Genomic DNA, 26,374 nt, shown 5'->3' on the forward strand with positions numbered 1-26,374 from the left:
AAACAAAATAGAGGATATGAAGAAGGAAATTAAAAGAGGTATTCAGGGTTCTCTAGTCTGGAAAAGTCCGTCCATCCATCCATCCATCCATCCATCCATCCATCCATCCATCCATCCATCCATCCATCCATCCATCCATCCATCCATCCATCCATCCATCCATCCATCCATCCATCCATCCATCCATCCATCCATCCATCCATCCATCCATCCATCCATCCATCCATCCATCCATCCTTCTGTCTTGCTATCATCCTTTTAACTTTCCATCTATCCATTCTCTGATTTAAAATTCAGTTCATAAATACTTCATTCATGCCAAATGGAAATTAAATTGAGCTACTCCAACATGCTGCCACCCTAAGAACTGCAATTCTAGCAAGTTCCATATTTAAATCCCAACCATTGTAGAAATATTTGCCAAAATTGCACTTAAAGTCTGTAAATGCAATTTACAGACTTCTTCGACAAGAAAAATGTGCAGAATTCTTGGGTATTTGGGGAAGAAAGCATTGGAGAAACCTGAAAAAAAGAAGATAAGGCAACATAAACCCAAAACATCCAGAAACATTAAAGAACACACATGCCAGCTGGGACGTAGACAGAAATGGAAAATGTTGTGATCAGGATAAGAAACAGGAAAAGAGAAATGATATTTATGGATGCAGACAGAGGTGAGGATAAAAGAGCAGCGTTAAAGAGATGTGGGTGGGTGGAGGTTCAGTGAACAGGAAGTTTGTGCGTAAGTGTTGGCCGGTGGGGATGGAATCTGTTGCGGTGGGGGGTGTTTTTTCTGGCTCTCTGTAGCCACCCTTACTAGGCCCCTTGACTGGGCACTGAGAGAGAAGGATGAAGAGGAAGAAATGGAGGAGAGAAATAAAGGAAAGCTGGTAATAAAGAGAAAATGAGACCAATATGTTTTCAAGCTCAGCAGTGTCGATAAAAACTCATTAATTCCAACGAAACTAGTCTGATCGGTTACATGAGACAATAATTGGAGCTCTGACATAATGTAGACTATGAAAAGAAACTTGTCTATGTCAGTGAAAAGTGAGGTGTTGGACTATCTTACAAACAGTGAAGCAGCAGTGAAGTCAGAGGTGTGCTTGAATTTTTCAAGGTGCCAAAAGGGTAATATATATATAAACCAAAATATTGGTTGTCTGCCTTGACAGAAATATTGCTGAAATTTTCATATCAGTGCATCCCAACTCTGTACCTGTCTTCACCAGATGGGTACAGATAGGTGCCAATCTGTGCCCATCCTAAGGACCCAGGCTTGATCCTGAGTACAAACGATAGATGGATTTTAACTTCGGCCCCATGTGGTTGCTGAAGAGGAGCATCTATTCTCATAGTCACTCATACAGAAACGTAGTCAAATTAATCATTTGATAGACAAACAGTCTTGCTTCAACTTTCATCAAACAAGGCACGTCTCTGAATTTAGCTCTTTATCAGTTCCTCAGCTTTCCTGTTGATGTCCGATATTTCGTAGGGGCGGCAGTGAGCAACTGAGCCCCACGCTGAAAGAAAGGAGAACAGAGAGGCTAACTCAGATTGCCTGCGTGGCGACACACCCCCAGGATCAGGGCCGCAGGAACTTCCCCTCTGTGCACAATGAAATCTAGACAAACCCTTGCCCTTTTCCTGTATCCAAATAAACAGTCCAAAACGGGCTCTTTGGCTGAAACTTGCACACATGTGTTTGTGTGCGCATGCACAAGTGAGACTGAGTGTGCATGAGTTACATAAGTGTGATTGTGGGTGTCAACCCCTGTATATTAGAGCTAGCTGTCCAGCTCTGGCTTCCTTTGGTTACGGTTCACTGACCTGTCGGGCCGTACAGAACATGGGAATCAGACACGTCTCTCTGCTTGTAGGTCTCCTCTCCAGCTGTGTTTCCCTATATCTGCCTCCATTTTTGCACATACTTCACATTTAGCAAACAGGCTATTCAACATAATTTATACTTGTATTTGACACTCTTGCTCTTTTTCAGTTGTGCTCAGTATTCTTTCAATTTTCAAAGTGGTTGAGAAATGTAGATGGTGACATTTTAAGTGTCTTAATTATTTGACAGTCAAATAATCCTGTGCTGTAAAACTGGGTGAATGATTTAAACTTATTAAGCTAAATATATTTAATGAAGTTATTAAGAAACCACTTGTTCTTTATTACTACTACTTTATTTGCAAAGCATTTTAAAAACAATCTCTATAGAACTTAGCTACCACAAAGTAGTACATTCAAAATGTCTGATTTAATTTAAAATGTTTGATTTGTAAAAAGTCGTTACTGTAGTGATCTGTAAATATGATTTTTAACTCTATATCTAAACTCTTAAGATTGGTCCAGTTAATTACAGTCAGATTTAATAAATTTGAATATTCGTCCCGATGAATGTAATTTGTTGGATTAAAAATACCTTTTGAAAATAACCTTTAAGCAGGTATTAAAGATGAATTTCCTTAAGCACATAATTCTGCTTTTAATATTTTTTTATTGGTTTGATGTAATGTTCTAATCTTAAGTCATGTTTTCATTAGCTGTTAGCAGAAAATCATTGTGATTAAGAGAAATAAAGGTGTTAAAACATCAGTCTTTGTCTAATATGTCATGTGACTCACTTGGTGATGGAGTTACTGAAACACATTATCTTTTCTATTCTAATTTATTGAATGCTCCACATGTTTATGTTTCCATTTCTGCTTCGAATGACCACTAAGCTATTTTATTGTGATACACAAATTCTGAACTAGATTAGAATTATTTTTGCCATGTTGTGCTTTGCAAATTCACTCAGTTATTTTTGTAGTTGCATTATATTGGACGAGTTTCCAAATTTTGACATTTATTGTGTAAAATAATCCTAATCCTAAACTTTATTTTTCTGAAATAATCCAATAAACCAAAATATAAAGGTGACAAATTGTGAAGAATTAAGATTGCCCGTTAGCACAAGCTAGCTCATTAGCACAGGTTAGCTTGTTGTAAAACAGCTTTTGTTTCGAAATGTGGCTACCATTCATTTCAGTTTAGAGAAATGAAATAAAACATACACAATTTGTCTCGTCCTTTATAATTTTGTAACACTCCTCCAAAACATCAGGCTAACTTTAAAGTTTTTTTCCTTCTATTTCAAATGTAGTAATTTAGCCTGACTGGTGCCCTTATTAAACCTCAAGAATAAAAACCTAGTCACATTTATAAAAATTTCACACCATTTTTTAAAAATATTTTCTGTTTATTCTGAAGGGAAACACTTGTCTTAAATTATTTCTAAGCTTTCAACCATATGTGTTCTAGTGTAGAGTGCCAAAGATCTTTTCTTTTTTTTTCATGTGTTTGTTTTTGCGTGTTCCAGGTGACGTCTGCATGCATCCCACCTCCCTCCAATGATCTGGTGAGTCTCCTTTGTGCATACTTTCTTTTCTTCAAGAGCATTATATGTACAGGAGAGGTTTTCCCACTCCGTCTATCCACAGTTGGGAAGTGTGGCTCTCCAAAACCACTGCATGGTTTTGTTTAGAGGCGAATTACTTCTGGGAAGCCGAGCCCTCAGCTCGGTTGGAGCTCGGTTCATTTCTGGAGAGCAGTAAAAGTTCCAGCTTGGGAGGTGGGGGAAGCAGTTGATGTTGCTGTAGGAAGTAGTTGTGTTTATCCATTAGGGAGTCTATTTGTTTAATTAACTCTGCTTTCCTTCCTCTGTTTTGCCTCTTCCTCTAACCCCTTTCCTCCTCTCTTTTGCCTCTCTTTACCCTGTTTCCTAACTCTTACTCCCATTTTCTCATTTTATCCAATCACCTCATCTTCTGTACCTCCTAGCAGCGTAGAGGAACAGCTCCTTCTCGACACAACCAACACATGGTGAGCACATTTTAACATTTATTCTTTCACCTCAGTTTCTCTGTTCCCACTGTCCAGATGTGAACTAAATATTTACAACTGGATCATGGGGGGATTATTTTCACTTCCAATTTTAATATCAATACCTGAGGTTTAGTTTCATCCAATACTGATCAGAAAAACAGTGCTGAATTTACTTAATGTTTCTTTTATTTATTTTTAAATACAGACGTAAATTTACTAAATTACTAATTTATTTGATACCTCTGCACCAGTACAGAACTCTTAATACATCAACAGATAGCAACTGCAAAAGAAGAGTAAAATATTCAGCTAAATACAGTTTTCTTGGATCCCGTTTAAACAACTTCCATTACTATTACTACTCTACTAGCAGCCTGAGTTGTAGTTTCTGACTGGAAAGTTTTTTTCCCCTTTGTGGCATTTGGACTTAGGCCTAAGTTTTCATTAAAACTTTGCAACCATTATATCCAAAAAGCCTAAATTAGCACTGTAATCATTGATGTTGGGAACCACTGATGGAAAGGCCATGTGTGTTCATTGTCTTTACAGGGATCAACCAAGTCTCTAACCTACACCAAACAGAGGAACACCCTACCGAGGTAAAATCAGTCTCATTGATTTCATTCAATGTACTAAAATACATTGTGTTACAACTATATCTACATATTATACCTAATAGGTAAAGTCAAGGGTCTCTCACATGTGCCTTCATTGCTCCCTGGCTGCCCAAACTGTGCTTTTTCCATTTGTTCCTGTTTCAAACCACCTTCTGTGTGTTCACAGATGAAAGTTTAATGTCACAAAGTGATGCAGCAGTTGGATCTGATTTATGTTACACATAGAATCCAGTTTCCCATAATTCATGCTAAATGTATTGAGAAGTACACCGTGCAAACATCAAGGTAATCTTTGACAAATGTGTGGGTATTTTTCAGTCATTAATGATTTTGGGAGGTGAAAATACTTTTTCACTGTACCGTATATCCACAATTACATCTCCACTCTTCCTAGAGACCATTTAAAGTCACTGTAAATATATATTTTGTACTTTATTTTAAGCTGTAGTTGGTTAGAGGACATCAAAACTTTGATGACTTGTGTACATTTTGATAGAGTATGAAGCTCCTATGTATGAATTATTAAAATTCATGTCTGACCACCATGCGAACTGAGGATTTGTACAAGCTTATTTGACCAAGTCAGCTCATACAAAGAGAATTAATGCAAATAAAGAGCCTTGAAATAATCAAACGGGTCTGGTCTTCACAGGAGCTTCAGTGTGGACCGTGTGATGGAGCGCGTGATGGAGCGCCACTACGACTTCGACCTGACGTACATCACTGAGAGGATCATTTCTGTCTTCTTCCCTCCAAAGCTGGAAGAGCAAAGATACCGGCTCAATCTGAAGGAAGTGGCCGCCATGCTCAAATCCAAACATCAGGACAAGTTTCTGGTGAGGAACACCAGCGAGTTGTTCAGACCTTTCATCTAACAAATGTGGGGTCTGAACAGATGTTCAAGCTTATGCAGCTTGTTGTACAATAGAGTTTGGCATGTACGCTGCAGCTACAGCAGATAAAAAAATATATAGGTCACGACCACACATAGCAGCCAACATGAGGCAGGCCCTCAGCAGGCCCTCAACAGGCCCTCAGCAGGCCCTCACCAGGCCCCCAGCGGGCCCCCAGGAGACCCCCAGTGGGCCCCCAGCAGACCCCCAGTGGGCCCCCAGCAGACCCCCAGTGGGCCCTCAGCGGGGCCCCAGTTGGCCCCCAGCGGGCCCTCAGCGGGCCCCCAGCTGGCTCCAGGTGATCCAGGATGGTCCACTGTTTTTTTCCGTCACACCCTCTCTTCTGTTCCAGCTCCTGAACCTCTCTGAAAGACGCCATGACATCACCCGACTAAACCCAAAGGTAGATCTCTTCTTCATGTATTTCTCCAATAGTCCAACAATCGTTCGCTTAATTTTCTCAATTCGCACTTTGTCGTTCATCATGTTTCCACCGTGCCACAGGTCCACGACTTTGGCTGGCCTGACCTCCATGCCCCGCCGCTGGATAAGATCTGTGCCATATGTAAGGCCATGGAGAACTGGCTGACCTCTGACCCCCAGCACGTGGTGGTCCTTCACTGCAAGGTCAGAGTTCAGGGACGGTTTCTCTCAGACAGACATGCCAATGTTTCCCAGGCTCTTAACACAGATGCTGAAGGTTGATTTAAAGAGCATGCTTCATACTGATTTGCTTTCACAGGAACTGATAAATCAACTGCATGTTGAAAGGCTGACTGAAGGTCACCGGAACAATGCATTTGTATATATAACACATAGGAAGCAGCTTGAACTGAACAGAGAAAACACTGAAATAAAAATGTGAAAATTCCTATGTCTCTCTACGCAGGTAGTTTAAAATCAGGATAATTTTTCTTTCATTTTCTTTAACTCTTAAATCTGGGGTAGGGAACTTTTTAAAAAATATATGTTTTACCCATTTGTTAAGACCCACCATCTTCTGACAGCATAATGTGAGGCAGATAATCTGTGAAAAAAAAAAATTAAGCTCCTCCACCTTCTCCCAGCCCTACTAATGCGCCATTGCTGATTAAAAAACAACCAATCAGAACCAGGAGGAGAGTCTTAGCACTGTCAATCACGCTCCTATGCTAATGTCAAAGAAATAACTTAGCATTCCAGAAAACCCGTTTATCCGGCATCATCTGTGGCCATGCTAAGTAACTGTGATTGATTGAGAGCACTAAGAACCTCCTCTGGCTTTAATTAGTTATTTCTGACCAAGTTGGTGTATTTCTGTAGTTAGCACTGAGAGAAGGCACTGGAGTTCAATTTTTCACAGATTATCTGTATGTTACCATACTGCCATGACAAAGTGAAAGTTTTAACAGAAAACCTTTTTCAATAAAAGTTACATATCCCAGTTTTAAAAGGTTTGTTTGGATTTATTGAAGTGAGGTTCTGTGACGTTATCATCAATAAAGATGTCATATCTCTACTGCAGAAGCTGATATCTGCAGTTTTCCAAGGCTACAATAGCCTGTCAAGTAGCATTGAAGCAACTGTGTGTCAGGTTCCGAAGCTGATATTTTTTTTTTGATAATTAAAAATATATATATCCAAAAGAATATTTTTCTATATGCCCCATAGAAAAATTCTTGAATTGGCAAAATGTTCCCAAATAATTTGGAGTTACATTCCACAGTAACAATCTGTGAATATGAGGTTGAAAGTTAGAGATTCAGATATGTTTGTGGGTAGTGGCTGTTGCTTTGTTTGGCGCAGAGTTCCTATATAAATTGATGAGCCTGATCAGCTGGTTGGACAATTGTTCAACCAGCTGGAGATCGCAGGAACATCTGGAGATCGCAGGAACATCTGGAGATCGCAGGAACACTACGTCTGATTCAAAATCCAAATCTTTAATGAATTCTTGGTGGAGCTGCAGCGAACTGATGAGTCGCAGCTGATTAGCATCTAATCGGTACACCTGCCAAGCTCAATCGGCACGACCCAACAATAAGGGAAACTTCATCTGATTTTGTCAGATTGGAACAAAGTAACTGCTTTGCAGCTGTACATATGCAAGCTTTGTACCATATATATCTTGCAGATGAAGATATATGGTCGTTTTTGAAAATGAATCAGGAAAGCTTGGATGAGTCTGGGCCAGGCTTTAGAAAGGGCTTATTGAGATAATTGCCCAGAGCTCCAATTTTTATATACAAACAATCCTCAGTTATTTGAAAATGATGACGTTACAGTCATTTTTGGGGAACAACATGGATGTACTGGTCAGGGGATGTAGTAAACCTACCAGGCATCAATTCATGTATAGGATTACCTACTGATGTATTGTAACTTGCATTATTAGAAGGATTTTGCTGTCATGGATAGGGCACCAAACCAGCTCCAGCCCAGGGGCCCACATTCTTATAATTCTGGCCCTGGGATGAGTGATTGTGCATATTACAAAGTTGGAAAGATTTTTGGAAGGTTTATGTATTCTGAAAAGTTACCTAGATAACAGTTAAGTTTTTGGTCAAACCCTTGAAAAAGTTCCTGATTTCCAACCTGTGATATGGCTATGTGCCTTTACTTTCGTTCTCACAAAGCATTAATACGGCTTAATTTCTCTGGCTGCTAATCCTGGTGTAAAAATGTTACATATGAAGTCAGTTTGGATTAAACTAACTGGACATTGAATTAATCGTCACCATTTTTCCTCTAAAAAACAAAAATCCTTGTCCTCAAAAGAACCAGTTCATTCTGGTGCTGACGACTGGGCTTCTGCAAGTTTTGTTATTTATTTATTTTTATTACTTGTTGATTTTGGTCTGAAGAATTGAAATAGTAAAAACCAGACAACTCCTGAGCCTTGCCGACTTTGCAGAACATTCCAGCTGCAGGAAATTATCTATCAGCTGCAGACCACACCAGCGACAAAGAAAACCGAGTTGCTGTCAATACAAAAAGTAAAAAAATAAAAGTTCTCCACCAAGAGAGAGGCACGCAGCAAAATGAGCTTTAATTTGTGCTCATTGTGCTAAAGGGGCCCTTATGCTGGTATATGGAGGGGGTCCCAATTGGAATTTGGAGCTGGAATGTCTTTGGAATGTGTCAGGAAGTGTGGAGCTCTTGCTGTGAAAAAGACGCCACAGGGAGCTTTTTAATTCCAGCTCAGCAGCCTTTGCACATTTCTCCATGTTGTAGTGTATCTGGTCTGCTCTCCCTTTTCTTTGCATCCCTGAATCTAAGAATCAAGGTCATACCTCAAATTTTCAGATCCTATAAGCCGTTTCAGTCACGAGGAAGCTAAACCGCCCTCGGTCAGATCAGTTCATGATGATTTTTTATGTATTTCTCTCTCTTTTCTCCCCCAACAGGGCAACAAAGGGAAAACGGGTGTGATTATTGCAGCCTACATGCACTACAGCAAGATCTCTGCAGGGTGAGTGTGAGCAGAGAGGAGGTGCAACATCACTGCTGAATTTCTGGTTCATTAAAATGTCTACGCTTTAAGTCAACAGAATGTCAAAATATATAGGATTGAACTGTGCATATCTAGTTATAGTTACACACCCCTGGGACAATGACAGATGACATGACATTCAACTAAAGCAATAAACCTTTTAAGAGGAAAATAAATACATTGAAAAAAGTTTGATACTCCAGTTATATAAGTAATGCACACCCTTAAACTGATGTATTGCTGAAGCACACTGGTTCATTTTCAGCATTCAGTCATCTTTAAAATTAATCTATCAGCATCCCACATCATGATTTGGTAATATCTGATCATTCTACCTTGCAGAGTTGTCCAAATCTATCAGACTGTGAGAACATCTCAGTCAGAAAATCCAGTTAGAGAATCTTATATTCATAAATCAGATTCAACATAATCGATAATGTATAATATGTGCGTATGCACAAAAATTATGCAGCGCCATGTTTTGCGCACAAACCGGCATGTATAAAAATGAACATTACATAAAAGTTTGAATAAATATAAGCTAACTTTTTACCTGCTGTGAAAATGTGTGGCAAAAGTAGGACTTATAAAGGACAGGTGCGCAGGTATACACGTACTCACAGCTTTATACATTTGAATTATTTTTTGCGCCGCACTTTTCAAAATTTGTTTGTGCGACAATTTTTTGTGTAAAAACTGTGCACTCTTTTATACTTGAAGCCCCAGAAGACTGAAGGAGAATCAAAAGGAATCATAAATATTTTTCATCAAAGCATTAAAGTGCTGAAATTAATGCAACCAGATTACTGCAGATACATGCCAGATTATTCATATAAAGAGTTTTGAAATGATTCAAAACTTTTTAAATGGGGGAATGTACACAATACATTTAAGGACTTATTACAGATATTAATGTTTTTTTGGGGGGGGAGGTTCCTGTTGACTTTTTTGTTATTTTGTTAAAGGGGACCTATAAAAAGAAAACTAATTTTGAATGTTTTTGTGCTTCTATTTGGGTCTCTGCTGATTCTGAAAATAGCCTAAGTGCATAAAAAGAAAATCATCCTGGCTGGTTTTTGGCAATAAGTTAATGTTGTTTTGGTGTCTGTTATATGTGCCATTTCAAAAACCTTTAGAATGTAACGCCACAAATCAGAAAGTCCTTCACCTAGCAACCCCAGCAAAGCTGAGTCTATTACCTAGCAACCAGATCCGACCTACAGATGGTTTTTTCAGCTAGTATCACCAATGTTGTTAACTTGTTACTATCCATGTTTTCTGCATTCTTATTGGTTGTGTTGTTCTACTTCTACTTTTCAAAGAAGTACAGTTGTATAATTATGCCTCTGTTTTTAGACATTTTCACGTGCGATTGTAAAAACATTGAATTGAGGGCAGGGGGCGTGGCCAGTGGCTGATTATTTGGACTTAAATAAGTAGCTGCTGGCCCTAAAACAACTTATTCTGAAAGGAGCTCTAAAAAGCAGAAACCAGAATGAAATCTCATGATCTAAGAAGGATTTTTTGCAAAAAATAGAATGAACATGTTTTGCGTAGCCCATAGATTTATCCTAACCTGTTTAAGGAAGAATAATAGGTCCCCTTTAATAAATTAAGTGTGTTGGATTCCTTTTAGGAACAGTGGAAACCAGTTTATCCTGTTCTCTATGCCAGCTGTATCCTTTCCATGTACTTTTTGGAGCTCCATGATGGAAACCGTTAACTCAAAGCACTTGTGTGTTTGCGTGTGTGTGTGTCTCTGTGTGTGTGTGTGTGTGTGTCTGTGTGTGTGTGTACATCTGTGTACAGAGCGGACCAGGCTCTCAGTACTCTGGCCATGAGGAAGTTCTGTGAAGATAAGGTGTCCTCTTCCCTCCAGCCGTCCCAAAACAGGTAGTGGCCGCAGGATGATCTGAGAGGAAATAAGTAGGGAGGATGCAGTGAGGCAGGGGGTGTTGGTGTCCAACAGCATACGTTAAATTAATGAATGCATCCGATTGGCGGAAAAGGGAAACGGAAACCACTTCTGACCTTCAGTTTTTTGTTTGACTGTGGTATCTTTAGTTTGAAAAATATCAGAAAGATTTTTGATTAATATTAATATTTTCAACTTACAGTTGGTTGTGTCATTTGACAGTAATGTCATCACTTTGTTATCTGTTTGTTTCTTTTACCCTCCTTGGGTTATAAATACTAACTGGGTACAGCTAGCTAAAATGTTAGCTGTGCTAACCCTAACGCACTAATCATAAACATTAGTTCTGCTAACAAACAGCATTTAGGGGGAGCTATTGCTAAAGCAGTAAAATGTGGACATAAGGAGGGTTAGCTGAAGTGCTAATCAAAAATTTTGTCAAGTGTGCTGACCACTGAAGGCTAAAAAAAATCTGTCAATCCATGCTGAAATCTTTCTTACTAGAGAAAGCTAAAATATTTTCCTTTCTCGTGTTGAGCAGAATTTATGGCCCAACATTACTTTATTGCTAACATGACCAAATTTCAGACAAGCTTCAGGTGTCAGACACCATATAGATGAGTTCAATGACCCCAAACTCCCCATGATTGCAAAACAAGTCCATATATTCACCAATGAATAATCTTTCCTACTGTAGGAAAGACTTCAAATTGCTTACAAATAGCTTTTAACTCTTCCCAGTTTGACAGGCATCAGTGATGGCTTTCCTAAAATTATTGTTGATGTTTTTCTGCCTTGGCATGGTTTTAACACACACACTTGCACACTCCAAACCCCATGCTTTTGAAGAGATTTTCACATAGGCTAAACCAAATCAGCAGATCATACTTTTCCATCTAAATACATTGAAAGTAGTTTTTGACGGTCATAGAAGCAGCTGTTTCCTCATGCCTGTAGCCCAAGAACTGAGAAAACATTTAAACTAAGCTCAGCATTTTTTTTCCTCTACCAAACATTTAAATACTAGTGGTTACCTGGCAACAACAATACATGTTTTTCCTACTTCTTCCTGATTCTTATGTCCACTTCTTTTTCCCAGGTATATTTATTACTTTGGAGGCCTTCTCTCTGGGGCGATAAAGATGAACAGCAGCCCTCTCTTCCTCCACCAAGTTCTTATCCCATCACTTCCCAACTTCCAGGGTGAAGGAGGTACATTTCTTCATTAGTATGGAGCCAAACTATTAAAAATAGATTTTCTTTGTTTCTGGAAAATCTGTTCAATAATCATGAACTGGGAAAAAACCTGCCACGCTTAGTGCTGGGGGGTACTAGGGCAGTCCACTACTGGGCTATCATCTCTTTGTATTAAAAAATGTTTAAAGTTACAAAAATTTAGAGTTGCACAAGCAGGCATCATAATATGAGATGCGAGGCCAAGGGGCAGGTGCAGGAACCATGCAATTAGGCACCGTTTTGCTCCCAGTTCAATGGGTAAACTACAAATCCAGCTTAATCCTTAAATTTTGCTCATATTACTGGTGTACAAAAACCCCTTTTTTAAAATAAACAAATGACACTTAGCCTGGTGGGGGGTCCAAGTGTAGCCTGATGGCCCACCAGGCTTATTAAGTGTGTTGGGGCATTTGGGGCCACCCTGATAAAAATCCTGTATCAGACAGAACATCAGCAAAAAGCCTCAAAGTCAGGAGAAATAAAAGCAGGAAATGTATTGGACGTTTTTTCGCTGCCAAAATAAAATGCTACATCATAATATAATTTGACACTGTGATTCAGGGCAAAGAGGGAGAGACTTTATGTTTTGATGTCTGATGTCCTGAAGATCCTGATGTTTTTCTATGAAACTATGCTTCCACGTTCAGTTGTTGTAAGGAAATTCTTAACGGAACCCAGAAGTACCTCCTGTCCCTGATCTGCTGTCCCTTCATATAAAGACACATCCTATAATTGGATGTGATGTTTGTCTTGGCCCTGACAGGCCTTCCCAGTCAAATTGCAGCAGTGTTTTCAATGCAGACGCCATAGTCGGCTGAATTCGCTCTCTACCCACACACATGTCCGTCTGTTTGTCTTTAATCTGATGATCGGGTCCAGAAGGAGTGGATGGAAGTCAGCGCATTCCTCCGTCCTGATGCTGATAATGCTCGCAAAGTCTAAAATTATCTCTCCTCTTCCTAGGTTACCACCCCTTCTTGAAGATCTATCAGTCCATGCAGCTGGTCTACACTTCAGGCATATAGTGAGTCTACTTTCCTATTGAAAGGCAAACTGATGGACCAGATAAGCATTGACATTTGACCAATTTGTTCTAAAGTTAAGCAGTAAAAGAAGTGTTGCGTACACCGTCTTGTTTCTGAAGCCATTGTTGTTCGCAGTGACCTTCAAGGCACTGGTGGGAGGCGACTGTGTGTGTCCGTCGAACCGGCCTTGTTGCTGAAAGGTGACATCATGGTGAGTCGAATGTGAAGGAAATCCCACACTAAAGGCCTGTGCTGCAAAACATACATCTTTTATTTTTGGTCTAGTTTCTAAAGCAAATATCTTAGTACACTTGAAATAAGACAAAACAAACTTACAAGTAACTTTTGCAAAATATATGAGCTTGTTTTAAGTCAATAATTTCTTAATATTGATTAAAAAATGTGGGATAAATCACACAGTTTGTCTGCAACATCTGATATAGAAAAAACAAAAAATATCAGAACGAGAAATATGCTTTACATGAGTCAAAACTTTGACCTTCGGATCAACATATTCACACCTCTTGAACTGTTTCTCATTTTGTCCTTTCACAGCCACAGACCTCTAATTCGAGTCTGATAAAAGCAGAGGATTTTATCAGACTCAAATTATTAACACCCCAACACAATTTAGGGTTTAAACGAATCTTTTCATTTTGCTTGCATGTTGCTTGCATTTGGAATATTTTGGACCAACTTGAGTATTTTGGGGGTTATTTGTCTTGAGTTTTTTTTTATCTTCCTGCCAGCTTTGCACATTTAAAATTTCACCCATTCTTCTTTGCTAAATAGCTTAAACTCCATCTGATTGGATGAAGAGTTTCTCAGTTTTTATTTTTTGACACGGATTCTCAGTGGATTCAGGTCTGAGCTTTGACAGGACCATTTTAACACAATAATAATGCTTTGCTTTGATTTAAACTTATTTTAGTTCTGGTCGTCATGTTTAGGTTGTTCTGCTGAACTGTGAACATTTTATGGGGGTTTATTTTGCAGTTTTTTAGAGGTTTTCCTCCAGGATAGTCCATGATTCTTTCCTGAGCACTGAGCAGCTTCCCTGTACTCATAGAGCGAGGGTGTCAAACTCATGTTCTGTTCAGTCTACATTGAGATCATGAATTTCCTTAAAGAGCCAGTTGTGGCAGACCGTATTAATAAAATTACCTATTAAACTGTTTAAACAATATTGCTCACACCTTATTTAATGAGTAAAATTAATATTTAACATAATTTCACATTGATTTGACTAATAAAATAACATTTAAGTGCACAATTCTTAACTTGTAGTTCTATTTTGCCCTTTAGGGTGTTGAGGGCCACATAAACTCAAGGCCTTGGGGCCAAATCTGCACCGCCGTAGCTGTTTGACACTTGTGTTGTAGAGGAAAAGCATGATGCTGTCAACATTTCACCATGGCGATGATGTGTTTATAGTGGTGTGCATTGTTAGGCAGTGGCAATCTGGGTAACTGTCTCCTTCTGCTGCCTCCTACCCAATTAAAATGCAGGAAATATTATGAATTCTGGAGCAGGTCAAAATGCAGTGAAATTCTTCACAAAACATGTAAAATTGTCTATTTTCCAACCCACAAGCAAGGGGTTCCAGCTCCCCTTTAACTGCACACACATGAGAGGAATAAAAATGTCCTTCAAAACTCAGCTGATGGGTAAATGTACTTTTTTTATATGGTGTTCCTGTACAAAATCTCCCCATCTGTTCTTTTGCCACCCTGGGTGACTGCCCATATCATAAACCACCAGTTCCAATCAGCAAAAATGTTTGGTTTTAGTCTCATTTGACCAGAACACTCTTCTACATGCTTGTTATCTCTCCCTGAGTTTTATTTACTTATTTTGTGACATGTGAGGGCAACTGGTCACAAAGGATTTTTAGTTAGAATCAGAATAAAGACAACAAAATACAAATGCACATTGCAATTTTCAGACTTCATTTGGAAGAACTTAGGAAAAACATGCTTAACAGAATGCATTAAAGCCTGTGGCGAAAAAAATTACAAAATGTGGAAAAGCTCAAGGGTTGTGAATAATTTAGCAAGGCCCTCTAGTTCAGACGGGGAATAAGAGCAGCTTGTTAACCAGATATCCTAATTTGTCTGTGTGTGCAGTCTGACATTTCAAAAGTGTAGGTGTCACTCTTCAGGGAATATAAGGCCTCCCATTAACTCCACAGGCATGCAATTATCCCACATCTGCTCCAAAACTCCATTGTTTCCCTCACCTTCTGTTGCCCCCTACAGGTGAAATGCTACCACAGGCGGGCCCACGGTGCCGACAGAGACACGGTGTTCAGGCTGCAGTTCCACACCTGCACCATCCATGGATCCCAGCTCTGGTTTGGAAAGGGGGAACTGGATGAAGCTTTCACCGGTGAGTTTATCCACTTGGGTAGATGCAGCTGACAGGAGTTAAGGAACCATAGGTAACAGATATGAAGAATGAGGGTTTGGGTTTACAAGTTTGTTTTATTGTGTACTTTTTTTAATCCGTTCGCGAATGGAAGAGAGGTTTTCATGCAAAGTCGTCTTAATGAGTAGCTTACCAGTTTTTGGTTGTTTTTTTTGCTTTGTTTTGTTTTGTTTTGTTTTTGTCTTTGTTTTTTTTTTGTTTTTGTTTTTTTTGTTTTTTTCAAAGTTTCTTCTTGGGATTTGGCTACTTTTTTACCGTTTTCTTTTGCTTTGTTAGACAGTTTAATAAAGACAGACTTTAAAAAAAAAAAAACAGAATATGCCTGATACATACACATCCATATGGAGTATGCTATTTTTTATTTCAGAATAGTATTTTAAATTATAGTTTTGCCCATACTCTATGATATGTTTTGCTTACATAGATCTAAACATGCTAAAAATTTACAGCAGTTAATTGATTTTTATTAACATGCAGAAGTCCCGACCGTGACCCTTTCTATTGCGTTTCTGGTATGAACATAAATCTGATGCACAAGCGACATCCGCAAACAGCAGCAATGGACGAGGAAGTTGCTTCTCTCAGCCCACTGGTGGTTCAGTTTTGTTTAGAAACTAAATGATCTGATGGGATGCTGGAAAAGATTATTGTGTTCAAGCTGTGCTAAAAGGAATTAGCCCATCAGCAAAGCTATTGAAGCCTAAAATAGCATGTCAATGCTTAAACATGTTGCAGTATAAATGTCCCTAACGCTAAGCGTCCGCAGTCCCCTAAAGGTATGAACTCCTTCATTTCTAAAGTATCATGATCAGGGGTTTCCAAAACACTGGAAAGCTGAATGGGTAGATTAACACTTTAAACCAGTCTGATTGTTGAATAACCTGAATAGCAGATTAAAAACAATAAATGTCTGTTTTTGAGCTCATATATCTATTTATGCAATAATTTAGCAGCAAAAATGGGCTTTGAATTGAAAATGTAACTGTTACGACCAGTCTAGGGGGGGCCAGGTCGCAACATGAAGGATCCATCCTCCTCTGATCTCAACAACCGACACACACAAAGTTGAACAGTTGATAATTATTATTTATTTTAAAAAGATGCATTTTTGATAAATGTGTTACAAATGGAGTACTTGGCTTCAGAGTGAGATATCGCCGAAAACAACAAACAAAAGGAAACTACCTAAATAGTAACAGAAACTTACCTAATCGAAAGTAAATAAACCAAAGGACAAAAACTTACCTTCCTAACTTAAGAAAAACATGAGAAAACTGAGGAAACATAAACGGCAGCTCACTCCTACACTCCAGAATTCTAAGATGAACAAAGGAAAGGGGTGTGGCCGGTGGAGATGAGTCGAGGATGGGACACAGGAAGTCCGCTTCACCAGCTTTTATGCCCGTCACTTCCGGAAAGCAGCCAATAGGACATCTCCGTCGTCTTCTTTGAACCAATCAGGGATGGGCACCTGCACACTCATCATTCATAATTAACTTTACGCCGTCAGTCGTAACAGTAGCTTACTTTGTTGGGATATAGTTTCTGATCAAAATGTGATTAATTACAGATCCTGCAATTAACTTGATTAAAAAATTTGATCGAGTCCCACCACTAACATACTGTATGTATTTCTATGTATTTATTTATTGGATTGTTCATTTAGGTCTTGATTGAAACCCTGTTGTGTATGCCTTTGTATGAACTGAACATGATTCTCTGGTGTCGATGGTCCAGACATATCGGATGGTGTGGAGCAGGCCACATGAGCATCTCTGTGGACCCTCCTGAGAGACCCATGAGTGATGTGATCCCTCCAGCCCACGCTCTCACCAGAGCTACGAAGGCCATCTGAGAAAAGATGGGAACAGTAGAATATGTTAAATGGTTATTTCAATAAACAGTATCAACACAGATCCTGTGTGGCAAAAGGACACTTTTGAACATAGTCTGAAACTCCACAGCCAACAAGAAGCATTTTTTAGGGTGGAGCCATGGCCTCCCCCTGGTCAGCCTTTGCACATGTCACTGCCTACGTGGCTCAACTGCCTGTCACTTTGCTGTTGTTGCCCCTGAATTTCCCTACTGTGGAACTATGATATTTCTCTTTCCAATATGAATTAAATAAAGTTTACATTTCATTTTCACAGAAAATGGTTTTAATCAGCAGCTATAAAACCGTATTACTATGAAGAACTGCGCTTCATTTGCGTTATTGAAGAGCAGTCCTTTTATATCTTATAAATTGTTGGAAAGAAAATGGTATTATCCCCCAAATACCTAATTTCTTTGGGTCCTGTTATGGTATATCGTCATCTCGGCACTGACTGACATAATAGCAGCCTTTGAAACTGGCATTGTGGGAATATATCTGCAGTGGTTTGGCCTCATGATATTGTGGTCAAATAAATCCTTAAATAGTAGTGATTTAATCCCCATCTTGGAAGTAATAACAGTTCCCTGGTGTAGAGTACAGTGAGAATTAGATGTGATGATACACGGTTGGTAGACATGCATTACTTAAGTCTGTAATGAATGTGTTTCTTACTTCAGGTCTTCCTCAGTTTCACTTTCTCTGAAATAACAGACTGCATGTTTGTAGGAACAGTGTGGTTTTTATTCCATAGATGAGATGAAGCATTAAAGTGTGTGATTATCGGTCACGCACCTCAAAATACATCGGTGGAATAAGTATTTGAGCTTTCGAGGGTTTTCCAGCATGCTAAATATACATTTCCCTTTTATATATCTAAATATAATAAAATGATTTACATTCAAAAACAGATTGGCTTTTCTATAGCCAAGAATCCGGTTTCTATGACGTTTTCCTTTTAAATGAACATTTGTACTCTTATCCCCAGATGAACGATTTCCATCCGATGCCACTGTAGAGTTCGTCTTCTCCTCGGGTCCTGAAAGGGTCAAAGGTCAGTATGCCCAACTTTAGATTTTGCTCAAGTACATTTCTGGACTTTTATGTTATTCACTTATTCAAAGAAAGAAAGAATTGGAAACCCAATGTGTGCTTTTCCACAGGCCGTGAATACCACAAAAACGACCCAGCTGTCATCGTCGACTACAACACTTCAGATCCAGTGGTTCGCTGGGACTCCTATGAGAACTTTAACCAGCGATATCAGGACAGCCTGGAGGGTAACTGTTGTCTTAATGCACCATTTCTCAAATTTCACCCAGCCTAGACAATCAGAGGCACACAATCATAAAATAACTAAAGTACAACAGGGCTGATAAGAGTTTGTAAGTCAGTTCATCACACAACTAAATAATACTGTTTACAGATGATGTGGTTATGTTGAGATCTTCATGCTTTGATCTGAATCATTTCACATCCAAGAGTCAGTGCCTCTGGTTCTTAAGTAGCCATTCCACTCAGTTCTCATCTCTCTTCAGTCCTCTGTAGGAGATTTCCTCCACTGATTGGCCCGACTTTCAACCGGGCCAATAAGTGAGCGGGAGGAGGAGTTGTGAGAAATTAGGCACATTTTTTTTGCTGCTTTATAATTGTAGTGCACCTTTATAGGGTTGTAGTTTGGCAATGGCTGCAGAGGAAATGAACAAATCATGTGTACAAAGCAAAGCGTAGAACAAGGGGCTGGTTTTTACCATGCTAGGTCAGGGGCAATGGTTAAATTTCTTGGTGTCTTGTTTGATGGTGAATAGACAGAATGGGACTTCATTGGAGTTGTTTTGTTTGTTTGTTCGTTTGTTTTTGCTGTAGTGTACCATGGTACAAAAAAAGACTCTAAAAAGCTTCACATTTAGAGTGAGCATTTTATAAATCAACAATATAATTGTTGATTTGAAAATTAACAACCTCATAGGTTGAAGATTTCTGTCATTCAGTGGGGAGATCATTGTAGAGCCACTGCTCCTCCACATCAAAAGAAATTAATCGAGGTGGTTAGGTAATCTGAACAGGATGTCTCCTAGGCACCTTCGTTTGAAGGTTTTCTTGGTATGTCCCACTGATAGTAGAACCCATGTGGACCTCAAAGCATTATGAAATGCTTTGGGGTCCAACCTGAATGAGCAGGACAGAGGGATGCTGAGAAGGATTTCTTGGTTTCCCTTCTGGATTTTGTTAACCTCCACAACATAATCTCTGATTACTGAAAAACAGTGAAGGACATTACCACAATATTAAACTGAGCTGTCTCTTTTATTTTGTTTCAGACATTGCACATACCCGAGGTCCTTTAGATGGAAGTCTTTACGCTCAGATAAAGAAGCGACGAGGTCCCAGCTCTGGTTCTCTGACCTCAACCAATGGCAGCAGCCCAGCGGGAGGCCCTGCAGAAGACAGACCTGATCATCTGATCCCTCAAGGTTCCGACTCAGGCCTTTCAGCCCATTCCCTCCACTTGAACCAATCATCAGTCCATCCTGATCACCCAGAGGAACTTGTTCGCCCACCACCACCGACCAGACAGGAAAGGGAGGAGCTGGAACGTCTCCTTGGTGGGATTGAGGGAAACAAGGATGGAGAGCGAGAGACTGCCATTTTAGATGATGGCGATTCCTGGCCCCCGGAGAGAATTGGGACATTGAGGCTCAATCGGTCATGTTCTTGCAGGGATGATTACCGGTCTCAGCGCTGTGCTGAACCGGGGTGTGACCGCACCCTCCTCATGCCAAATGGCTACTGTCTTGATAGAGCTCCCGGCACTAATGGGCACCATGGGGCGACCCCTTCCACCAGTCCAAACCCAGCTGGTCCTCCATCACACATGGATATGTGTCAACATTACAGCCCACATACCCACCAGTCCCTTCCTCCACCAGATCTAGTGTGGGACCGTCAGAGTGGCCCACCCCACTACTTACACCGCTCCTGTTCAGAGGCGCCCTCATCTAGACATATTTGTCCGTACCCATCACCAGACCTCACCCCTCATTCTCATAATCCGCCACACCACCATCCCGTACCTGCTGCTGGTCGACTTTACTGTCGTGAAGATGTTCCCTTCCATTATCCTCCTCCACCTCTCAGTCACCACCACACCCACTCACACCACCCAAAACCCTCCACCAGTCCAACTTACCATGACATAATGCTGATGGATAACCTACCGCCCTCTAGCTGTCCTTGTAGGGACTGCAGCATTAGAAGAGAAGATTCAGCTGCCTATCACACCCTGAGGCTAGAGCGCGGTGACAGCTTTCATTGGGACAGAGAGGCAGAGCTTCAACAACGAGAGGCAGGACTCAGGAGAACGAGGGAGACGGAATTAACCAGAGGGCCAGAACTTCACTGGGAGAGGGATCCTGGGCTCAGACGAGGCAGAGAGCTGTCACTCCACTGGGAGCGGGACAGGGAGGCGGAACTGCAGTGGGAAAGGGACAGAGAAGCAGAATACTGGCACAGACGGGCCACCGTAGCCTCCTACGGCCCACAGGGACACGATCTGCCAGCCTTCAGTTTTGACCCTTTACCGTCAGGTCACCCAGCTTATCCAGAGGCGTCAAGGTCCCACGCTCATTCCCACCTGGATCTGAAGTACAGCAGCAGTAGCAGCGGGTACCAAACACCACGTCAGGCATGCCCCTGCTCACCGTATCAGCCCTCGCCATCTGAAAGCAGAGGCTATGCCTCGGGCTACCAGTCAGAGTCCACATCTCCTCTGCCTCCTCCTTCCTCCATGGTGGGGACTTGCAGCCACAGCAACGGGCCAGCAGACCATATCCCTAACCACCACCACCACCATGCGGATTCACAACAGTCATACAGCTCTGATTCACACACTGGTGAGTCACAGTAAACACACACTTTCAGTCGTATGTTACTACTTAACAGGAATGCTGAGGGAATAAGTCATCCCTAATCAACAACAGCATGCATTGAAAGGTTTACTCCACATGCCAGAATCCTTTTGCATTACTCACAAACTCCTTCTTGTTGGCTGTGGAGTTTCACAGCCAACAAGCTTTTGCCCTGTGTGGCAAAAGTGTCCTCTTGTCACACAGGATCTGTGTTGATACTGTTTATTTAAATAACCATTTAACATGTTCTACTGTTCCCATCTTTTCTCAGATGGCCTTCGTAGCTCCGGTGAAAGCGTGGGCTGGAGGGATCACATCACTCATGGGTCTTTCAGGAGGGTCCACAGAGATGCTCATGTGGCCTGCTCCACACCATCCGATATGTCTGGACCATCGACACCAGTCCACACCAGTAGCCCACTACGCACACAGGAGAGGTACTCCATATCAGCTCTTTGAATTTGAAGATTAAGTTTAGAGTGTTTTCAAACTTGATAGTCCTGTAGATTTGGTTTGATTAGGAACCAAAATTCCAACATTTGTTACATTTTCACACTGCACTGTCAAAGGTACCTAACCCTTGCTCTTTGAAAAACCTGTTTACCCCATCCCCTTTGGTAACGCTACACAAGAAACGCTGAAAGAAATGACACGGAAACTTCTGAACACAACTTCTTCCCTAATGAAATATAAACAAAAATGGAATGGCAAGATATTACTGTGATTTGTCTTTGGCAAAAGAACACGAGCCATTTATACCACGTGTTTGTTTTGGTTGCACTGTAGTCTGTTTCCCATTTTTGGTTACTGTCTGGTTACTGTTCACATATGTATTCGAATCACACAGAGTTAATTTCAACCGAACCAAAACGGAGGCTTTTAGGCGGAATAGAGTTAGTTAATTTTTTTGACCTGCATCACAGTTCGATTACACATCCACACTTCCCAAACAAACTGGACTGTCTAGACAAACAAAGTAGCGTTTGATTAAAGTGGACTAAACACGGTTGGTGTGAATGCACCCTTATAGTGCCTTGCATTGGACCTCATGTTACAAACACCAACACTAAAGTATTTTATGAAAATTTTACGTGACAGGCCAACAAAATTATACATGTTTAGCAGTCTGGAGGAGCAGCAGAGAACCACAGAGTTGGTGAGAAATCTATTGATAGGACAAATGTTAGTCATACTCTGCATATCTGATCTTTATTAAATCATAGCCAGAAGAAAGTTTACGTCAAAAGAAAGTTATAGGTAGTCCCGTTTGTCACAAGTCATATAGGGAACACAGCAAAAATGTGGAAGAAGCTGCTCTAGTAGGATGACTGTTGTGTTTGCACATCTATATGTAGAATCTACATGCAAAATCCCACATATGGAAGAACACCAATATCACCCTGAACATGTGTGTTCATCATACCCACACAAAGGAACAGGCTTCTCTTCAGCAGAGCTAGTGAAGCTGTCTGGCATGTTTCCCTTCCAGCTACAGACCTGACTATGAATAGGTGATGAACAGGCTTCTGAATCATTTGATGCCATGATTGCATTGTAATGCAATCATTTGTAATACTAGTTTAGATTATTTCATTTTCTTTTGTCAGATTGGCCCAGTCAGTCCAGAGAGTCTTGGCAAGTTCTGATGGTTGATTTCCCTTCCACTTCAAAAAGATACACTGCTTTTTACTGAATAAGAAGCCAGTAAAGTATATTAATGCTTATGATTGTACATGACAAAATGTGAAAATGTTTCAGAAATATAACTTTTGCTCAACACTGTAAGCATGTTTCTTATTTCGGGAGTTTGTTGCTTTTGTTCCACTGCAAACTGGCCCTAATTAACTCTATTAAATTAACCAAAATTTTGTTGGATCACATTCCCTTATGTCGATATTTTTAATAACTGCACACACTCAGCTGTTTTGTGTTTCTCATTGTGTCTGTCTTTTAAAGTCCCAGTCCCGCAGGCAGAGATTATGAGATCCGGACCACAGATATCATCAGCAGTGACAACGAGGGTTCCCCATCACAAGACGGACACTTTAGTAATGCTAACGTCATTCAGGAATCATCAGCACACCCAAAAACAAGCACCAAACAGGAGGACCCTTTATCACCCACCAAACCAGATTCCCCACGGGTAGATCCCCCCAAAGCCACAGCGCCTCACCAAAACTGCACCATAGATGCACCCTCTGCTTCCCCTCTTGACTCTGTGACACCGACCACAACAAGCCGGGAGCACTGCCAGGTTCCCTCATCATCAGCACCAAACACACATCCCCAGACTCTCCCTCTCAATCCTTCAGAAGCTGCTGCTGTCCCTTCCACCGTGGTCCAGACAGTCACCCCTTCTCAGACCCAAACCCAAGCCAATGGACTGAGTTCAGCACATGTGAATGGATTGTCACCAACAAAGTCTCACCCAGAGGGCCCCAAATCCCCCACTTCCAACCCTCCATCGGCCCCTGCATCATCCCCATCCTCACAGCCTGGGTCCAGCAGCATGGATGGCTCTCCGGTCTCAGATGTCCCAGTTCCTGGTTTTGCCACCCTGGGCAGGAGGTTAATGTTGAGTGGGTCAGAATCCCACCACCCTAACTACCTGCAGCACCATGGACCCCCCCACCACCACTACGCCATCCTGGACCACAGTGCTCCTCTAGACGCTAGTAAGAGAAATGGCTATTTTGGTCCTGCCCCGCACCTGCCCCCGGCCTCCTACTCCAACTACTCCACTATTTCCATCCCTCTCCCCCACCCACAACCACCTCTGCCAGAGAAGCGACATCATCCTGCCCAGCCGGGCTCCCCCTGTGAGGGGGTGAGGCCAAATGTGGGCCAGGCACCTCCTTCTGCCCAGCATCAGCACCATGTTACGTTTTCTCCCATGGTGGGGGAAATTGCACCGCTTGCAGGACACAACGAAGAAGTGGAGGGTGAGACCACAAACCGAGTCAGTGTCAAGTTCGTCCAAGATAGTTCAAGGTTCTGGTACAAACCAGGCATCTCTAGAGAGCAAGGTAAAGTCACCAACTAACCACCATTGTAGTTTGAAAGAATCAAAGCTTTTGAAACAAAGGATCAGTTTGAAACATTTAGTTGTGTTTGGCTGTAGCCATCGCTGCTCTGAAGGAGAGAGAGCCAGGAACTTTCCTGGTCAGGGACAGCAACTCCTTCCAGGGAGCCTATGGCCTGGCTCTGAAGGTGGCCACGCCTCCGCCCAATGCAAGCCTCAGCAGCAAAGGTACGAAGGACTCTCTTTATCTCTCCATTTTCCATAATTTATCCTCATAAATCCACCTTGCCTTGCTGAGATTTCTAAAATGAGGAGAATATGACATTTTTGACAGTAATAACCTGTTTTTCACAGCAAGCGACCCCCTGGAGCAGCTGGTGAGACACTTTCTGATAGAAACAGGCCCTCGGGGAGTGAAGATCAAAGGGTGTCAGAATGAGCCACACTTTGGTAGGTTTTTCCCTCCACTTTCAGCCAAAATTCATGTTAATGATTCAAGGAGAACATGTTTGGTGCATGGGGCCTCATTAGTTTTATTACACCTGGCATTAAGCTCACTAGCTGAGGAGGCTGTGTGAAAAGATCTGGAATGAATATTTTCCTTTGCTCTATGCTTTAAATTAACGTGATTGTTTTGAACACTGTTTCTTAAAAATGTATTTTTCTGTCATATTTTATCAACAGGGAGCCTCTCTGCACTAGTCTATCAGCATTCTATCACACCCATTTCTCTGCCCTGCGCTCTTAAAATCCCAGAGAAAGGTTGGTCCAACCCTGTGCTTTAATATTTACAGAGTGCAAGGGATAATATTTTTTGTCAGATTCTTCATGTTGAACATGTTTGCTCATTTCCTGAAGTATTTTCTCTTAGTGTACATGATGTTTCCTTCCATGCTCTCAGATCTTGTAGGAGAAGTGCAGGAGGTTCAACCAGTCACCAACATCAGCACAGCAGCAGACCTGCTGAAACAAGGAGCAGGTGAGTTCTTCATCCTGCCGTCAGCATGGCGGTGGAGAGAGAAACCCTGGGCATTGTATTATTACCAAAACATCAGTGAAAAACTGGCTGTATCTGTGCAGAATCTGTGCTACAGCCAGTTAAATTTCTCATGGAAGTAATTAGGTATTCATTGTGCATCTAGTTTGCTTACCAGAAATGACATTACCAAATCAAAAGATGGCAGTATTACTGCAGTAATTCACTGTTTTACCATGTTCAACTTCATGCTACAAATCTGAGGTCTTAAAAGTGTGAGGACCTTTTCAGAAGATGTTCAGTGAATAAATGAAGGATTAAATCCAGTGAAAATATTATTGTGTTATTTAGAGGTCAAAATTAGATCAAGAGGATTTGTAAAGAAATACCTTGATTTGTCATTATGGATAAGTGAAATATCTAAATCTGGTCTAAATGTTATTTTTAAGTTGTTTCAAACTGAATTTACCATTATAAGGATCTTATGAACAAAAAATATGCCGGGCTGTTTTTCACATTATTTTGCAACCATCAACTTCAATGTTTTATTAGGTTTTTTATGTGACAGACCACTGCAAAGTAGTGCCTAATAGCAAGGTGAAAGGAAAAAGATCCGTGTTTATAAAATATTTTCACAAATAAATATAGAATCTGACATTGGATGGAGAGTCTGTGCTTTTGTTCACACAGCAGGTCTTGATGCTGAATTCAGATTTTTTCCTGCGGGGTCGTTCATGCTTGTAATTAAATGCGACTGCAATCAAACTTCTGTGTGAATGGTTTATGACCCAGAGTGCTCCGTATGCACAGAAGAAAAGTGTAGATTTCCATATAGAAGGTCATTGTTTACAGAAGTAATAACGGACGAAGCCGCTTATGGATCGATTTTAAAGTTTATTCAACAATTGGAGCTGGTAGTATCGTCACAAAATCAGAAAATGAAGGAAGCCAATAGAAAGAAAGCACCACTAATAGCAGTGACCTTTGGTGGAACATTGACTGCAACTTCTGTAGAGAAGTCTGTTTGGATGTGTTGTCAGAACCAAGAGTAATGGGACTGTAATGTTATGCTCTTCACTGAGAGACATCTTTCATAATTAAAAATTTCAGCCATTGTTTAAGTCTGAGTTTACTGCA

General features: G+C 40.8%; 1 protein-coding gene across 4 annotated transcripts in view; it reads left to right on the forward strand.

Moving 5' to 3' along the window:
* The window catches only part of tns2a (tensin 2a), a 73,344-nt gene that overhangs the window by 42,602 nt on the left and 4,368 nt on the right, over window positions 1-26,374 (forward strand). For 3 of the 4 annotated variants that reach the window (XM_008412772.3, XM_008412773.2, XM_008412774.3), the window contains exons 4-24: window positions 3,368-3,406; window positions 3,829-3,870; window positions 4,423-4,472; window positions 5,143-5,326; window positions 5,736-5,786; window positions 5,888-6,010; window positions 8,770-8,834; window positions 10,665-10,748; window positions 11,870-11,982; window positions 12,970-13,030; window positions 13,167-13,242; window positions 15,290-15,419; window positions 18,320-18,385; window positions 18,495-18,611; window positions 19,653-21,224; window positions 21,511-21,676; window positions 23,196-24,265; window positions 24,361-24,489; window positions 24,616-24,711; window positions 24,946-25,023; window positions 25,163-25,240. In XM_008412772.3, the coding sequence (XP_008410994.2) occupies window positions 3,368-3,406; window positions 3,829-3,870; window positions 4,423-4,472; window positions 5,143-5,326; window positions 5,736-5,786; window positions 5,888-6,010; window positions 8,770-8,834; window positions 10,665-10,748; window positions 11,870-11,982; window positions 12,970-13,030; window positions 13,167-13,242; window positions 15,290-15,419; window positions 18,320-18,385; window positions 18,495-18,611; window positions 19,653-21,224; window positions 21,511-21,676; window positions 23,196-24,265; window positions 24,361-24,489; window positions 24,616-24,711; window positions 24,946-25,023; window positions 25,163-25,240 (4,390 nt within the window). The remainder of the gene's footprint in view (window positions 1-3,367; window positions 3,407-3,828; window positions 3,871-4,422; window positions 4,473-5,142; window positions 5,327-5,735; window positions 5,787-5,887; window positions 6,011-8,769; window positions 8,835-10,664; window positions 10,749-11,869; window positions 11,983-12,969; window positions 13,031-13,166; window positions 13,243-15,289; window positions 15,420-18,319; window positions 18,386-18,494; window positions 18,612-19,652; window positions 21,225-21,510; window positions 21,677-23,195; window positions 24,266-24,360; window positions 24,490-24,615; window positions 24,712-24,945; window positions 25,024-25,162; window positions 25,241-26,374) is intronic. The other variant, XM_017305809.2, reaches the window with a different exon arrangement.

This window comes from Poecilia reticulata, chromosome 7 (assembly GCF_904066995.2).
Source record: "Poecilia reticulata chromosome 7, P_reticulata-male-v2, whole genome shotgun sequence".
Taxonomy (NCBI): Eukaryota; Metazoa; Chordata; class Actinopteri; order Cyprinodontiformes; family Poeciliidae; genus Poecilia; species Poecilia reticulata.